The sequence below is a fragment of the Chrysochloris asiatica genome, unplaced genomic scaffold (genome assembly GCF_000296735.1).
Source record: "Chrysochloris asiatica unplaced genomic scaffold, ChrAsi1.0 scaffold00069, whole genome shotgun sequence".
Lineage (NCBI taxonomy): Eukaryota > Metazoa > Chordata > Mammalia > Afrosoricida > Chrysochloridae > Chrysochloris > Chrysochloris asiatica.
In genome coordinates this window covers 4,715,530-4,734,488 of record NW_006408587.1, presented here as the reverse complement: position 1 = coordinate 4,734,488, position 18,959 = coordinate 4,715,530, and the positions used below count along the sequence as shown (strand labels likewise).

Sequence of the window (18,959 nt, the reverse complement as noted above, 5' to 3'; positions counted from 1 at the left end):
TCTTAATGACTTTTTGCTTTCTTCTTGTATGATGTGGATTTTTGTTTTTTGTTTGTTTTTCTGTATGATGTTCTTGATGTCATCCCACAACTCTTCTGGTCTTTGGCCTTTAGTGTTTAATGTATCAAATCTGTTCTTCAGATGATCTCAAAATTCATGTGGAATATATTCAAGGTCATATTTTGGCTCTTGTGGACTTGTTTTCATTTTCTTCAGCTTCAATCTGAATTTGCATATGAGCAATCAATGATCTGGTCCATAATCTGCCTTTGGCCTTGTTTTGGCTGATGATATCGAGCATTTTAGTGCCTCTTTTTTACTTCCTAGTTCACTGCGTAGTGCCTGGGATCTTAAAAGTTTGTAAGCAGCCATCTAAGGCACAATTGCTCTATAGTCTTCTAAAGCAACAGAGGAAGAAGCATCAGAAATAGAAAGAAGCCCTCATGAACGACTGTCTCCTCTGCCGTGAGACTGGAAGATCTGGATGGTGCCCAGCTACCATTCCTGATCATTGTAATCAAAGATTCTGTAGATGAATCCTGATCAAAAGGGGGAAAATTTAAAACAGAATTTCAAATTCTCATGGATTCCACACTTCCAGGAGCCGTGAAGATTGGATTAACCCCTGAAACTATTATCCTGAGATATCTTTAAACCTTAAATAAGAAATACTTCCTGAATTCTTCTTAGAAATAAGCAATAGCTTGTTTTAACCACTAAAAAACAATTGCATTATACTCTTTTAAGAACTATCTACGTTGGCAAGAGCCACTCAAAAGATTAGAAAGGAAAGGATTGTGTAACTCAAAGACTGTAATCAATGTCATCAAGTGATACAGACTGCTCAACTGATGTGTGTGTCTTGCTATGTATACTCTCAACAATAACAACAATACCAAACTAAAAATTAAAATGAAAGAATCTATGGACTATCAACAGAAAGAACAATGAAACAAGAGAAGTTGCTGATAAGAAATGTAGAAATGTTGGGAGACAGAGCATAGCTTTCCTATTGAGAGATGCAGCCACTTGGCCTTCTGTATCATATTTTCTTCATTTGCATTTGCTCCAGAGGATTTTGGAGGTAAAATAAAAAGTCGTGGAAAATTTCTAATAAGAAAATATGCGAGCAAATTCAAGGTAGAATTAATAATGTATAAATCATAAATCCATAAGTCATAAATACATTAGCTGTCACTCATGATTACAAACCAAACAACATATGCCCTGCTGCTTGCGCTAGCATTTAATAACTCTAACCATTAGGAGATTATTAATGGGAATAGCAATTAAGAGATTATTAATGGGAACAGTAATTTTTGTACTCTACCTTTGCAGTCAGGAGCAGAGCTAAAAGAAGGGTTCCTATCACTAACAAAAATATGATGAAAATGCTAATTATTTTATCTAACATCTTCTCCAGCCAGATGATCATCTGCACAGAAATGAAAATGAAAATTACTTATCTTTAAAGTAAAAACTTAATAAAAATATATGTATGTATTCAAATATCATGAAGACAAAAATAGGATGCTAAGCATTGCAAAGTAAGCTATGGCATTATGATTAAAACAGATAAAGCTGTAAGTAAATTAGAACAGTAACCATTTATAAAACTAATTACTACTGTAATTTGAAGTCAATTATTGTCATATCTAACAAAATGCAATCAATATGAACATAAACCTCTATCTAATTTTTCATTCATATATTGTAGCATACTTGCATCTCATATTATACTCTGTAATCTGGTAACCACTCTAAACCACTCCATTAGCTGACTTGAAATCTCATGAAATTTTAATGTGAATTCACCAAAAGCAGCATCATATTTAAACACAGATGACTACAGAAAATGAATGTCCCTAATAACAGGTATACCCTAAAGGATACAGATAAAATAGGAGCAATTTAAAATAGGAATTCCATTAAAAAAAATAAAACCTTCATTTTTTTTTTTTCATTTGATTTCATGAGCATTTACAAAAACAGTAATAATAAAACTTTAATGTTAAGGGAATGATATCAAATTCAGGAAAACAGTTACCCTGGGTAGCAAGGGGTTGGGGGATAGCTTTTGAGAGGGGTATAAAACAGATTTCAAACATCTAGGTAATGTTTTATCAAAATGGACATTCTTTATACCTTTTTATATTTGAAATACATAATTAAATTAAAATCCTTTTTAAAATCTGATCTTCCACTAGAAATTTCTATTCTCTTTAAAAAATAAGCTTATGACATAATTAAAATTGATGATATTGTTAAGTGCCATCAGATCAGTTCTGACTCAGCAACCCTGCATAGGGTTTCTGAGGAACAGCTGGTGGGCTTGAACCACCAACACAGCAGTTCAAACCGACCTCACAGTCCAGCACAATAATCCGCAGTGTCACACTAGGACTCCTAATTATAACTAAACAACTATAAATGAAGAAGAATAACTAATATAATCACTAATTAAAACTAAAATTAAGATCTCCCTAAATGTTATTTGACATTCTATATTGACAGCAACTTTCCTCATCTTTCAAAATAAAAAACATAATCCTGTATTTTTAAGTTTTTATTTTTAGATATATACCAATGATAGGATTCCTGACATGAATGGCTGCCATTTCATCTTTGAGAACTAAAATTAGATTGATAACTTCTGAAACATGACACTGCATCCCCCAATCCAACATGAACCACAGTATTGCTAAATTAGTTATTTTTAACTTAAATCTGAACTGTGTTCTCCAACAGTAAGTAAAGCTTTCAAGAGTAAATCAAAATGTTCTGACGCTATCAATTTCTAATCAATACTGATGACTTATTATTTAACCAAATGGAAGGAAGTATTTTCATGAATCTAACAGACTTCTAAAATATTTATTTAATACTCCATGTTTATAAGCTTATTTCCTCTTTATCTTTATGAAGGATACTACTGTCACTAAGATACTAATGCTAAAGAACTCAAAGCTAGAAAGTTCATCTTTAACCTTCACAATTTCACTACAACTTCAAACAGAAGAGTTAATTTCCAGTGCATGCTACCAAAGCATCCAAGACAAGCCAGAGATTAAAAGAAGTAATAACAGGTTCTAAGATATGGAAGGTCTGATGTCATATTTTGAAGGTAAGTTCTAAAATCAATTGAACTGATTGAAAAGTTTCACACATCACCAAGTTCTTGAGACAGATTCCCAAGGAATGGGCTAGAGTAGTATAATACTACTCTTTCTATTTCTAAAACCTAACATAGTACATGATGCATGGTAGGCATCCAGTTTATACATACTTGAATAAACAACTTCAGAATACTAGATGTGTATTCACAAATTACAATCTATGAAAATATATAGGCAGACTGTGTTTTTCACAAAATTCATATCCTGAAATAAGTGTTTTAAAAATAAATGTTCTGCTTAGAAAGCATAGATACCTGAATTTGTCTGGAAGAAAAAACGGAATATTTACAAACACATTGTGTTCATCCATATTACAAAATCAAACTTTACTATTTACACCAGGGGTAGGGTTACTTTTATTTCCTGTCACAAGCCATATACTCCAGAGTGAAAAAAAGTCAACTAAAAGACATCTAAACAGAAATTTATGTTCAAGGGACACAGTGAGAATTAAATGCTTCATTTAAAACATTTTTAAATAAAATCATTAAAGATGTTGATTTTTTTAATGTTTATATTACAGCCAGCTAAGACAAGGTGATAGAACAGGGTAAGAGGGGAGACTGCACAAGAGACACAGAGAAGAATGGAAAAGAGAGAGAAAGAGATACATTAAAAATAGAGGGAGCTGGCAAGGTTGTAAAATAGTACAAGCACTATGGAAAATGGTATGGTGTTTTCACGTTAGAGATCTCTTATGATCCAGCAATCTCACTTCAAAGTATATATCCAAGTGATATAAGACCAGTGATACAAATAGACATATGCACACCTATGTTCACTGCAGCATTATTTACAAGAAAAAGATGGAAACAATCTAAGTGTCCATCAACAGATGAATGGATAAACTTGGGTACATACATGCAATGGAATACTACACAACTATAAAGAATACGAAGGTGTCTGCAAAAGATCTTGATAACATGGATGAACCTGGCAGACATTATTCTGAGTGAAATAAATCAATTACAAAAAGAAAAATACTGTATCATGTCATTATTATTAAAAAGAGTACATATACACACAGAAAGCAAAGTTATTTGGGAGGGAAAGGAAAGGAGAATTACTTTACAGATAGTGAACACTTGCTATTTTGGAGATGAGAAATGCAAGAGAAAATATGGGTGATATCAGTAAAACTTGACCAAGGTAAATAAAGACACTAAGAAATACATGAAAAAAGGTGCAATTTCAGTAAACGCTATAGTGTACACAATCTTGCAACAACCAAAAAAAATTGTGTAATTATGTAGGTAGACACGGATGCATATATATGAATATAAAGGCAAATGCAAATAAATGCACATGCATGTGTACAGGTGTTTCTGTAGCTACATGTACATACATATACGTTTATATGTGTTGTATATATATATCCACATATATAACAAACCATGGAGGGGCACACTAAATTAGATGTCAGGACCATAACTACAATCTTACAATCTTAAAACTAAAAATAAAATGTTGGATTGCAAATTCTAAAAAGAGTTACTATAAAATATTAGCAGCCAAGGGAATCGCACAAGTACTTCATAGTTCTTTTAAGAATTTTCTGCAAGTGTCGTGAATAGAAAAGTGGTAAGAAAGAGCTTTTTTCCTTTTTGGAAACCATTGCCCAATGTGCTCTTCCACAGCAAGAGTCTAGAGTATCTGGCTGAGCCACATTTATATGCAGAGCTGAAAAGGTATAAAAATCACTCACACTGGACAAGACTAAAAAACTGCTTGCAAACACTGTCCTTTACTAAATACCCTTTGCTGAATTTTTATTAAATGTGAACAGTACTTTGACAATATTCAGGCTTCACAACCTTCCATAGCTTATCATTAGAACTTAAACAAAAAAGTTTAGTTTGACATTTGGACAGAAACATTGCTTGAGAAGGGAGATACAGGGGGAAACGTTACAGAATCCAATAGTAAATACCAACATACATGTGTTCATTTACCTTCTTATTTAGCCAGTGCCAGAGCTTGAGGATGGGGGTAAGGTGAGAAAGAGAAGATAAGAACAGTGGAATATCATTAGAGAAGGTGACAACAGTATGAAAAGAGAAGAGAGTCACTGACAGTATGAGAGGAAATTATTCCACACAGAGGAGGAACTATAAAAGGAAAAAAAAAACTGTAATGCATTAACAAAATTTTGAATCAACAGAATGCAGTATTCCTTTAAAACATACACCAATCGAAATGATGGTAACCATAGTCTTTGTTGGTACAATTGAAAACACATAAGAACCTGAATACTTGTAAAGAGTTACAGCAAATTCTGAAGACCAGAACTAAAAAAAAGTTAAGATTTTTGCACATATTATGGAGCAAAAAATATTTTTAGTCCCTGCAGAAATTAATTCATGTTCAATACCAGATTTTCATTTCAGAGTGGTCATAAATGTTCTTTAAAGAATTTTGGTATCACTTTACCTTTAAACAAATATTTAGTTTGTTATTGCCATTTATTCTGAAATGTATGAGGGGGCTTCAAAAATTTTGTGGTAAAATTCCATTATCTTTTAACTCCACAAACTTTTTCAAGTCCTCTCACATTGTTCTCTACAGTAGAAAATGGTAGCTTCACTCATTCTACCTTCTTCCTGAATCAGATCAGACTGACATATATATTGATATGAAAGTGACAATTATATGGCTGCCTCCCTAACAAGGAGCCCTGGTGGTGCAGTGGTTAAGCACTTAGATGCTAACCGAAAGTTTGGTGATTCAAACCTACCAGTTGCTTGTAGAAGAAAGATGTAAATCAGCTTCAGAATAGATTTACAGCCTTGGAAACCTTAAGAAGCAGTTCTACTGTATCCTATATGGTTGATGTAAGTCAGAACCAACTCAAGGACAAGGACAATACATTTGGTTTGGTTTGGTATTATCTGATGCTTTCAGAACTTCGACTGACACATTACTCTGTTGAGTTTTCCTAAATAAAGCATTCCAAGTACAAGTACATGAGAATGCTGAAAAGAGGTGTTTTGGTTTTTGTCTTCATTCCTTTTGATAGTGATAAGACAAAGAAATTGACTAAAGGAAGAGTTAAACAGGTTGGAATGCCAAATCTGCTGTAGTAAGATAAAGATTCACACCACCAAGAAAATGTGATAAATAAGGTCAACTGTTTGAAAAGTCATTGATTACATCTTATTTTAAAACATGAACAGATATATAAACAAGGTAAAGTATAATCGGCCAATACGCATATAAAAAGACAGTCAACCTCATTTTAATTTTTTTAAATTTTAAATTAAGATGTTGAATGTCAATGAATTATATACTTTTATATATTTCTCCAATTTTGTTGGGCAGGGGGTGGGGGGTAGGGGGAGGGAACAACACTGAGATAACCATTTTTACCCAAATTAAAAAGAACTTATTTTTAATTCAGTGTTGGCAAGGCCTCAAGGACATGGGTATTCTCATATGCTGTGTTAGCAGAATTAAAACTCGTAAGCTTGCAGGAAGATAGGCAATATGCAAGAAAATGTTGACCCAATAACATTTTTATTAAGTATGAGTATAAATAACAATCTCCCCTCACATGAACTCAGTTATTATTCTCAATCCTATCTACACTTGTTTCACATAAAAGCATTTTTCAACCTTAAATCATGATGGAACCATTAAAAAACACTTGGCTAGCCTTTGTGATGAAGTCCAACTTGCTCAGCACACAGACTGTCTTGATTCAGTCTTTCCTACCTCTCCAGCTTTACCTCCTACCTTCACCATTTCATGAGTCCCATCACATCCATTTACTTGGTGTTCCCTAAGAATTCACCCTGTACATGTTTCTGCGCCCTCTGCACTATTCCATCTACCTGCTCTTCCTGCCATGTCCAATAAACTCCTGTTGTTGTTAAGTGTTGTCAAGTTGTTTCCGACTCCTAGAGGCCCTGTATAAGGTTTCCAAGGATATAAATATTTGCAAGAGCAGAAAGTCTCATCTTTCTCCCACAAGTGGCTGGTGAACTCGAACCGCCAACCTTGTGGTTCAGAGTCCACTGGTTATTCCTCTAGCGCTACTGGGTTCTCCAATAAACTCCTACTCATGCTTTAACATTTGCTCTAGCATCCCTCCCTCTCCCACCACCCATCAGAAGCATATCTTGCTCAGAACTACTGCTGTATCCTATACACATTTTTCTTACACAAATAAGCTAACACATACATAGTTAACTGTATACCAAGCACTGATCTAGGAATTTTATAGATATTAACTTATTTAATATCCACACCTAATGTAGGAGGTAGGCGCTGTTACACACTCATTTCTTGATAAGGAAACCAAGGCACAGAAAGGCTAATAAACTTGCTGAAGGTCACACGGCCAGTAAGTAGAACAGAGATCTGCAGTAAGAGTCGAGATTCAGAGTGCATGCTCTTAACCATTCCCCTCTGAATTTAAACACTGTCTCTGAGTTCACTGAATTGCTGTCTCTTGCCACTAATCAGAAACTGACCATATATATCTACTGAATTTCTACACCTGATTTTTCCTAGAACCTGGTATAATATCCAATATATGCGAAGTACTCCAAATATATTTCCCCAAGCTAAACTGACCTGAGCAACTACCTGATTATAAGATTTTGGACAAGCCATTCAACTGCTCTATGTCTCAATGCCCTTATAAGGTGAGGAAGTTGAACTAAAGGTTTCCATAAGGGCTTTTTCTATTACTTTTTAGCAGGGAGTAAAAACAAAAAAAGTTACTCAATTCATCTTATCTTTACATAAACCATAGTATAAACTTTAAAATTTCACTATAGGAGGCAGCTAAAGGGGGGGGGGGGGGGGCACTTAACAACAACATTGTAAAAAATGTTTAAAAACTGTTTTCTTGATAAAGGAAACAATCTATGATGGTTAAGGGGGGGGGGGAGGGAAGGAAAATTACATTAGAGAATTAAGTATTAATGTGCTCTCAGCAATTATAATATAAATACTGTATGCCATAGAGTGTTACAACCTATGAAATATATAAACCACACTAAAATAGCCCATGATCTTAAAATACAATACCTTGCTATCAACTTTTAACAAGAATTTTCCAAGCCCAACAACTGGCCAAGGTGCCAGAGCTTCCTGCCGCTCCTTCAGGAAGCTCTCTATAATCTGCCACCATACGTAGCAACGTTTCTTCAGGAAGTTCACAACTCCAAAGTGAATAACAAGCTTTTTGAGGATCCAGACTATAAAGAATATATGCAGAAACAAAATACAGATTAGCAGATCATAACATGAAAAAGTCCTCTTAATTTCAAGTGAACTTCAAAAACTGAAAAGACAGTATTAAAAATAAAGATTAGGGTAAAGGTGGAGTGGAAATGGAAGGGAGGCGGTTGTTTAAGGTATTCCAAACAGATGAAATTGGGCCAAAGCACTTTTTATACAATTCCTTCTCCCTGGCCTGTCTTTATATTTACTTCTTGCTAAAGTCTTCTCTGACTTTGAAGCAGTTAGAGATTATTTCACAGCCTAGAAAAGTATACAATATTCTTATTATAAAGATTTCAGTGACAACCATCTTGGCTTTTCATACCTTCTCCTTTCTAGAATAAAGAATACCAACCCTTGACAACTCCTAATCTTCTTGGCTATTGTAGCTACTCTTTTTTTTAGATATATATAATGACCAGATATGTAATGACCAAAAAGAATACGGTATTGCACAGGCATCATGATTTTGTACCACTGAAGGATAACATTTCCATTTGCTGTGGAAAAAGCACTGGACTGCTAACCACAAAGTTGGTGGTTCAAACCTACCAGCTGTTCCTCCAAAATTCTATACAGGGTCATTATGAGTTGGAACGGACTCAACGGCACTTAACGTTTCTCCACGCTACCCCATATTCATACATCTGGACCTTTGGCCACGGCTCAACATAGCAGCAGTATCCTGTTTTGAAAGGCCCCTCAGGTTATGCACTACCTAACTCCAGGGGGTTCCATTCACAGACCACAATCTGAACTGCACTCTCTGGAACTGGGAAGTGCTATCGTTTTGCAAGTCCTGATGATACTGTAGAATAATCACTGCCAGGTCAGCAGTACAAACCCGCATCGCTCCACAAGAGAAAGGTGAGGCTCTCTGCTCTCTTAAAGGTTTACAGACTTCAAAACCCCATAAAGGGTTGCCTGCTGTAAGTCAGAATCAACTCACTGGCAATGGATATTGTACCACAATAAAAAAAGAAAATAAAATACATGTCATTAAGAGCAGCTCTCAAAATTCAATTACATATCCCAAAACACAGATTGCTGCTAATACTATCAAACACAGAATCAAGTAAGAGACATAGTTAATTCTCTCTGAATGTGGCATTATCAATATCACATATCAATTTCAAATACATGCTTCATCTTAAAAGTGAAATACTGAATAGTAATCAAAGTGGTACATTTACAAAATATTATCTAAATGTAAATAAATGATTATTTTGTTTAGAAAAGTGAAACTATTAATTATTAAAATCCAACAGTAAAAACATGAAAATCATCCTCAAAGACTTGAGCAGACCGTAACTAAGGAGATAATGACCTGCAATAGGTACTGGCAGTAACTGCACAATCCACAGGTTCAGCCAGATCTGGACAACAATGAAGGACCAAACGAGACACACAAAGTAGACATCGCTAGTTTTCTTCTTTCTAAGAAAAGTGCCAATTTCAGGTCTTGGTCTGCCCAGAGTGGGTGAAGGGGTAGAAGCTGAAGAAGATGAGGACAATGTTGGAGGGGATTCTCCCCTGTGTGTGGTTTCTAAAGAGGGAAAGAAAACAAACAAACAAAAAACCATATTAATCCACATTAGTAAGCAGTAATACCGAGCAATTAATGATGGTACCCTATTTTAAGTCTTCAAAATGAACTTTTGCATCAAAATTATGATTACATTGAGTTAAAAATAAAGGAAAGTGCAGAGTAGTAAATGTTCATGTGGCTCTTTTACCCAGTCTTTGTAACTCCTACCAAACAAGTTATTTTCCTGATGAGGATGGTAAGAGGTGAAGATACTGCTGACAGAATGCTACATTTCAGTTGTAAGTGGTTGTTAATACAGTTCATTGTGATTATAAGAACTGGGAACTCTAACATATATAAAATGAGCCACCTCAGAAACAGAAATGGGGATCTCACTACAATCAAACATGATAGTAAAGAGTGGAGCACCTCCTTTGGACCCCAAGACCCCTGCACACTGAACCTCCTTGACCTGGGACCGACAGCTGTGACAGTGGAGGAGGGGCAGAGGAGCAGCAGCCGCAGAACCAAAATCCAGGAGGCAGAGCAGTGGGCTTCCCAGTCCACAGAGCAAGGAAAGCCGAATGACTTTGGGTGGGAGGCTCGCTTGCAGAGTGGGGTGCCTCCAGGCACTTAATTGGGGGAGCTAGATTGCTGAAGCACAGAGCTAGAGCCTAATGCCTTCAGGCAGCAGCTTAGTGTTATATCCTGTGGGCAATTATCAGCAGTCCTGGAAGAGTTTGGTAACACTGCCAGAGCAGGGCAGGGCCAGGCCAAGAGGCCAAGGGTCAGAGATATACCTGTGGACACAGCTGAGGAGAGGTTCTCCTGACACAGAGAACTGTGCCCTGAGCATTTCTGACCCTCAGGTGTAACCTGCTAACTTTCCTAATAGGCCCTGTAACTGGAAGTATGGTGTCTGAGTTCTGTGTGGCCACAGCAATGAATTATCAAACCCAGCTGTGTACAAAGCACAGTGGGTGGGATGGTTGATAACATTTTTTGCAGCAGCTCTGGTAGCGTAGTGGTTATGACTCGGGCTGCTAAACTGGAGGTCCAGCAGTTCGAAACTACCAGGGAGACTTTCTGCTCCCGTAAAGATTTGCAGCCTCAGAAACCCTGTACAGGGTCGCTATGAGTCGGAAACGACTCCACGGCACATAACAACAACAACAGTGGAGTACTCTGGTAGCGTAGTGGTTACGAACCTTAAGGTCAGTAGTTCGAAACCACCAGCCACTCCACATGAGAAAGATGAGGCTTTCTGCTCCCATAAAGAGCTACAGCCTTGGAAACTCTGTACAGGGTCACTATGGGTCAGAACTGACTCGACGGCATGTAACAACAACAACTGGAGTACTAGGTTACATTTTGAGCAGCTAACTGCAAGGTCAACAGTTCAAATCCATCAGCTGCTCTGTGGGAGAATGATGAGTCTTTCTGCTCCCTTAAAGATTTACACCTCAGAAACCCTATATCATATACAGGGTTGCTATGAGTCAGAACTGACTCGAGGACACACAACAACATATGTATGTTTGAATATGTACTTAAAATGTGTGGAAAATTACACTGCTGACTATGCTTAAGTCTGAGGAAAATAAGTTTTTGGGGGGAATTAGGGTTGGGAAATGGAATTTTTAATTCTGTACCTTATACACTTTATACTATTCAAGGTTTGCATGATTGTATATGTGTATCATTTAAATATATATATAGCAAAAAATAGCTGACCATTATATTAAACCATAGAAAATTTTCAAACCATGTAAAGCAGTAATATTAACATGTATTGCTTCTGTTGTTAAGTGTCAACGAGTAGGTTCTGACTCATAGCAACCCTGAATAGGAGCGGCTGGTGAGTTTGAACTGCCAATCTTGTGGTTAGCAGTCCAGTGTTTATCCTACGGTGGGACAACAGAAATTGGAATTCATGTATTTAAAAATAACTAGATATTACATATATTTATATATATTTCTGACACAATATGCCTTTTCTGTGTCATTTCACCGAATACGGAACCAACTGATCTTAGATGAAGAACTCAGGCTTTCAAGTATGTCTTTAACTTTGAAAGCGACATGAAATAATGACAGATTACTAGGGATGAGGAATTTTCAAATAACAAAAATTATACTAAAATAATTACTTTTCTAATAAAAGTTATATTTTACAATATTACTGTATAATTATTCCCCAGAAATCTTGCCTTAAGAGTAATATGGTTTCTCATGTACCAAAAGATAACATGAACACAAGAAAACATAAAACTCTTTATGCAATACTACCCTGTATATACTATGATAATAGCAATGAGTAAGATCCTAAAACTTGCAATTTGACTGTCATAAAACTGAAAATTTTTAACTAAAATATATCATATTTCAGAAAGTCTAGGAAAGAGAAAAAAAATCAGAATCACCATAATCTTATTCCACAGTGTTTTACAAAGCATAGTTTTTTACATTACATATATTCTATTTGTCTTTTTTCACTTTCTCCCCTCAGCTGAATGTCAGTTCGTTAAGCACCGAGACTTGTCAATCTTGTCTCCCTCCACTGTTTTCCCAGCAGAGAACAGTATATGACATATAGTAGGTGCTTACTTAATATGTGGTGAATAAATGATTTCTGTTATTTGATAACTTTCATAAGCAACTACACAGTAGTCATCTATATTATTGCTCTTGTTAAGCATCATTGAGTTGGTTCCAACCAATAGGGACCTTGAATAGGGTTTCCGAGAAGCAGCTGGTAGGTTTGAACCACCAACCTGGTTCACAGTCCAGTGCTTATCCTACAGCACCACACGAGGACTGCTGTCATCTATGTATCAGTAGTAAAAATTTACTGACAAGATAACATGTATCGTTACCAGAAACATTAAGTAAATTGTTGCTGTTGTTACCTACAGTCAAGTGGGTTCCAACACAGAAACACTGTATCGGGGTTTCTGAAGCTGTAAATCTTTGTGGGAGCAGGAAGCCTTTCTCCCAAGGAGTGGCTGGTGGCCTGAAACTCACCCTACAGAGCCACCGTGCTCTCGCATTAAATAAATTATGACATATACATTAAGATATATAGTCATCTATAGTTCATCTTTGCTGAAAGTGAAGAAGACTTAAAATACTTACTGATTAAGGTCAAAGACCACAGCCTTGTAGGAGTTGTAGCTCAGTGTAAAGAAAACAAGAATCCTCACCACTGGGCCAATAAATAACATCAAGATAAATCAAGAAAAGATTGAAGTTGTCAAAAAAGACTTCAACACATCAACACACATGAGAGCAGCCGTCAAGAAATCAAACTATGTATTGTTGTTGTTAAGTGCCGTTGAGTCGGTTCCGACCCATAGCGACCCTGTCTGTATAGGGTTTCCGAGGGTGTAAATCTTTACGGGAGTAGAAAGCCTCATCTTTCTCCCGCGAAGCGGCTGGTAGTTTCGAACCGCTAACCTTAAGGTTCGCAGCCCGATTCGTAACCACTACGCTACCAGAGCTCCATCAACACACATGAGAGCAGCCGTCAAGAAATCAAACTATGTATAGCGTTAGGCAAATCTGCTACATAAGACCTTTTTAAAGTGTTCATAAGCAAAGATATCAGTTTGAGGACTAAGGTGCACCTGACCCAAGCCATGGTATTTCCAGTAACTTCATATAGATGCAAAAGTTGGACAATGAATAAACAAGACTGTAGAAGCATTGATGCATTTGAGTTATCGTGTTGAGGAGAATATTAAAATGACCATGGACCAATAAAAGAAACAACTAATCAGTGTTGGAAGAAGTACAGCCAGAATGCTCCTTAGAAGCCAGGATGGCCAGACTCTGTCTCTTACACTTCAGACATATTATCAGGAGAGACCAGTCCCTGGGGGACATCATGCTTGGCAAAGTGAAGGGTCAGAAAAAAGAGGAATACCCCCAAGGGAATGGATTGGCACAGTGGCAGCAGCAATGGGTTCAAGTGCAGCAAGTACTGTGAGGCTGGCACAGGTCTGGGCAGCATTCCATTCTGTTGTGTATAAGGCTGCTTTGAGTTGATACCAACTTAACGGTACATAACAATAACAACATCTACCACAGCATATATAGGATATATAGATGTTATCTAGTCATCTGTATATCATAACGGGGGAGCGCAGTGACTCTGAGCCACACTCGACTATGAGCCACAAGGTCGGTGGTTTGAGGTCATCAGCCATTCTTCAGGAGGAAGATGAGGCTTTCTGTTCCTGCACAGAATTTACACCCTTGGAAACCTCAATACAGGATTGCTGTATAGAGTCGGAACCAGCTTGACAGCAATAAACAACAGCAGCAACAATTTACTTAATGTTTCTTTTAGCAATACATGTTTCTTGTCAATAAATTTTTACTACTACTGTAACTAGCACCATGGTGAGTAAGCCCACCTCACCAGGACAAACAGTCTGCCATAAGATTTGAGACTAAAGCCCAAGCTACGTATGTATGAGCTACTTTTACGTAACTTTGCTCTGAGTATCTAATCGAAAATTTCATACTGATGGGTATGACAGATACTTGGCAGAATAAGCCCATAACCGAAACATTATCCCCTCCTGCAAAATTGAGTGTGCAAAAAAAAAAAAAAAGTATTCCTAAATACCTTTATCTTAGCTCATCCCTTCCTTCAAGACTTTTCTAAAGACAATTCCTTCAAGAAGTGACCTAGCTCCAAATGCTTCTGGCAGTATTAGATCAGTCATTCAGGTGATGATGACCTTTTATATTCCTGAAATCTATGTAAGTACAAGGAGCTCTGGTAGCGTAGTGGTTACGAATCAGGCTGCGAACCTTAAGGTCAGCAGTTTGAAACTACCAGCAGCTGCTCTGCGAGAGAAAGATGAGGCTTTCTGATTCTGTAAAGATTTACAGCCTCGGAAACCCTGTACAGGGTCGCTATGGGTCAGAACCGACTTGACGGCACTTAACAACAACAACAATGTAAGTACAGAATGACTCTAAGGCTGGTAAAACTACACCCACTGGGGCCTCACAGGAGGCTGCAACCGCTCTGCAGCCAGGCCACCCAGAAAACAGGATCAAAAACAACCAGTCAGATCTGGTTCAGAGAAAACAGTCAATGTATTAAGGGCATGCACTATTATTATTAATACACAATATATTTAAGAAGAAAACAAGAAATACCAAAAGAATGCTACAGAAATAGATGACTAGAAGATAAAAAGAAAAGCCATAAAAAATAAGGGGGAAGGGAACAAAGACAACATGAATAGTTAGACCAAAATAAAACAATGGGGATCAGGACAGTGGTTGTAGACAAAAGAAAGCAATATTAGAAAACAATAAAGTGGGGGGATAGGAGGATGTGAAAAAAAGGTATGTAGGACACCATAAGAAAAACAAAAGAAAATAACAAAAGCATTTTAAATAGAAAAGAATGAAATAAACCCAAGAAGGTAAAATAATTCAAGGTATGAAAAAAATTGGACCATAAGAACAAATATGAGAGGGAATAAAGTGTAGAGATAGAAATCAAAAAACAAAAAATGAAGGAACAGAAAAGTTAGCAGGTTAGCATTTTGTGATGCTAGTGCCTTGCTTAAATTTACGTTCTAGTTCATCTTTCAGAATGACATCATAACATTAATCACCTGCTGGCTGAGTTGAGGGCTGGTCTTCACTGCTTGATTCATAGCCTGTGATAGAGATGGCCAAGGTTGCGAGGGTAGAAGCTGCCATGGAGATAACTTGCCCTGGTAACTCTGCCCCTGGGAAACAAGCATGCATTTTTTAAAACAAATGAAAAGCCTAGGAAATAACTGTTGCTGTTAAAACATAACATTAACATTTACTATTATCCACCAGATCAGTAATTTTTCACCAAGGTAGGATACTTAAGAATCAATGGGAAATTTTGAAAAAAATGCATATTCCTGGGCCTTACATATAAAGAAGGAGCTCTGGTAGCATAGTGGTTACGAATCAGGCTGCAAACCTTAAGGTCTGCAGTTCGAAACTACCAGCTGTTCCGCGGAAGAGAGATGAGGCTTTCTGCTCCCATAAAGAATTATAGCCTTGGAAACTCTGTACAGGGTCACTCACTATGAGTTGTAACTGACTCCACGGCACATAACCACCACCACGACCACATATCGAGAAATGGATTTGTAAGTCTGCTTTGCTCTCTCTGACTCTCTAATTTGAGGACTTAATTATATCAGATGTGGCAGATATTGAATATGTGAATGTGTGGTGCATTTATGTTTTTTAACTTCTTAAAGTTCACCACGTGTCAGTCAGTGTAAGTACTGTGCTGGCTTGGTGTTGCTTTGATGCTAGAAGCTATGCTACTGGTATTTTAAACAGCAGGAGGGTCACCCATGGTGGAGAGGTTTCAGAAGGGATTTCAGAGTAACACAGACTAAGAACAGGTGGACTATTTCTGAAAGATTATATACTGCAAACTTTATGACTAGCAGCAGCACATGGTCTAATACGGTGACGGAAGATGAGCCCCTAAGGTTGGAAAGCAAAATATGACTGAAGAAGAACTGTCTCCTCAGAGTGCAGTTAACTTTGATGATGAGGATGAAGCAAAGCATTGAGTACTTTCATTTGCTAATGGGACACAATCCAAAATGAGAAGAAACAGCTGTATACATTCATTAATAACTAGCCCATGAAATATCTGAAGAATGAATTTAGAAAAACTGGAAGTTACCAAAACCGATATTGATTAACATCCTAGGCATTAGTAAGATGAAATGGATTGGTACTGGCCATTTTGAATTAGAGAATCATATGGTTTACTAGGCTGGGAACAACAAATTAAAAAGGAATGGAGTCACATTAATTGTCAAAAAGAGCATTTCAAACTCTGTCTTGAAGGACAATGTTGTCTGTGATAGGATAACATTCATACACCTACAAGAAAGACCATTTACCAACCACTAAAGCCAGTAATGAAGTTGAAAAATCCTACCAACTTCTTCAGTCTGAAACTGATCAAACATGCAATTAAGGTGCATTGATTATTACTAGTGATTGAAATGCAAAAGTTGGAAAGAAAAAGGAAGAAGGATTTTTAGTTGGAAAATATGACCTTGGTGATTAAACAATGATGCTGGAGATTAAATGATAAAATTTTACAAGCTGAATGACTTAATCATTGCAAGTGTATACTGACTATACACTTGGACCTCACCAGAAGGCATACAAAGAAATCAAGCTGACTATATATGTGGGAAGAGGCAATGGAGAAGCTCAAGATCATCAGCCAAAGCAAGGCCAGGGGCTAGCTGTGGACTACACCATCAATTGCTCATATACAAGTTTAAGGTGAAGCTGAAGAAAATTAAAACAAGTCCATGACAGCCAAATATAACTTTGAGTATATATCACCAGAATTTAGAGACCATCTCAAGAACAGATCTGACGCATTAGACACTAAGGACTATAGACCAGAGGAGTTGTGGGATGACATTAAGAACATCATACATGAAGAAAACAAAAGGTCATCTTAAAGAAAATAAAGAAAAGACCAAAACAGATGTCAGAAGATACTCTGAGGCTGGCTATTGAGCAGAGAAACTACAGAGACAAGAAGAAATAATGAAGCAAGAGGTGAACAAAAAATTTAAAAGTACAGCTTGAGAAGACAGTCAAGTTTTATAATGAAACATGCAAAGACCTAGAGTTAGAAAACAAAAAAAAGGATAACCACGGTCAGCATTTCTCAAGCTTGAAAGAAATGCAAAAAAAGCAAGCCTCAAACTGTAATACTGAATGGGCAAAATATTGATGGAATATTGAATGATGCAGGAGGCTTTAAAAAAAAAAAAAGGATGGCAGGAATACACAAAGTCACTATACCAAAAATAACTGGCCAATGTCAACCATTTCAAGACACAGCATATGATCAACAACCAACTGTAATGAAGGAAGAGGTCCAAGCAGTACTGAAGGCATTGGTAAAAAACAAGGTCCCCAGGAATTGATGAAATACCAATTAAAATGATTTTGAAAACTGATGTAGCACTGGAGGTGCTCACTCATTTATGCCAAGAGATTTGGAAGGCAGATACCTAGTCAACCAATTGAAAAGATCCATATTTGTGCCCATTCCAAAGAAAGGTGACCCAACCAAATGTGGAAAGGTAAGCAAGTAAAATTTTGCTGAAGATAATTTCTAAATGGTTACAGCAGTATATTGACAGGAAACTGACACAAATTCAAGCCAGATTACAAAGAGGATGTGAAACAAGGAACATGCTGACATCAGATGGATCTTGGCTTAAGGCAGAGTACCAGAAAGATGTTTACTTGTACTTTACTGACTATGCAAAGGCATAACAAACTATAGATAACATTAAAAAGAATGGGTATTCCAGAACACTTAATTGTGCTCATGAGGAACCTATACATATACCAAGAGGCAGTCATTCTAACAGGAGATACTCAATGGTTTGAAATAGTTTCACTGTAAGTATTCAATATGTGTGCTGAACAAATAATCCAAGAAGAATGTGGCATCAGAATTAGAGAAAGTCTTTAACAACCTGAAATGAGCAGATGACACAAACTTTGCTTCTTTGATGGAAGCAGAGAGGACTTGAAATACTGATGAAGATAAAAGACTATAGCTTTCAGCATGTATTGCACCTCAATGTACACAAAACAAAATCCTCATAACTGGATCAATAAATTGTTGTTGTTGTTAAGTGCTGTTAAGTCAATTCCAACCCATAGTGACTCTGTATACGGTTTCCAAGGAGCAACTAGTGAGCATGAACCACCGACTTTGCAGTTAAAACGACTTTGCAGTCCGACACATTAGCCCACAGTGCCACACCAGGACCAATAAATTATATCATGATAAATGGCAAAAACACTGAAGTTGTCAAAAATGTCATTTTGCTTAGATCCACCATTAATGCTCATGGAACCAGCAGTCAAGAAATCATTAGGCAAACAGAGGACTACAGTGGAGAGTGAAGCATCCAGCTGATAAGAAGAGAGGGCATATGCACAAGAAC

The 18,959-nt window shown here is 36.9% G+C and overlaps 1 protein-coding gene across 1 annotated transcript in view; it reads right to left on the bottom strand.

Moving 5' to 3' along the window:
* TMEM245 (transmembrane protein 245) overlaps positions 1–18,959 on the bottom strand; it is a 99,704-nt gene that overhangs the window by 49,761 nt on the left and 30,984 nt on the right. Inside the window, exons 4-8 of the mRNA XM_006864687.1 lie at positions 15,576–15,692; positions 9,733–9,951; positions 8,211–8,380; positions 5,129–5,152; positions 1,331–1,435 (exon numbers count right to left, since the gene is read on the bottom strand). Coding sequence (XP_006864749.1) covers positions 1,331–1,435; positions 5,129–5,152; positions 8,211–8,380; positions 9,733–9,951; positions 15,576–15,692 — 635 coding nt within the window. The remainder of the gene's footprint in view (positions 1–1,330; positions 1,436–5,128; positions 5,153–8,210; positions 8,381–9,732; positions 9,952–15,575; positions 15,693–18,959) is intronic.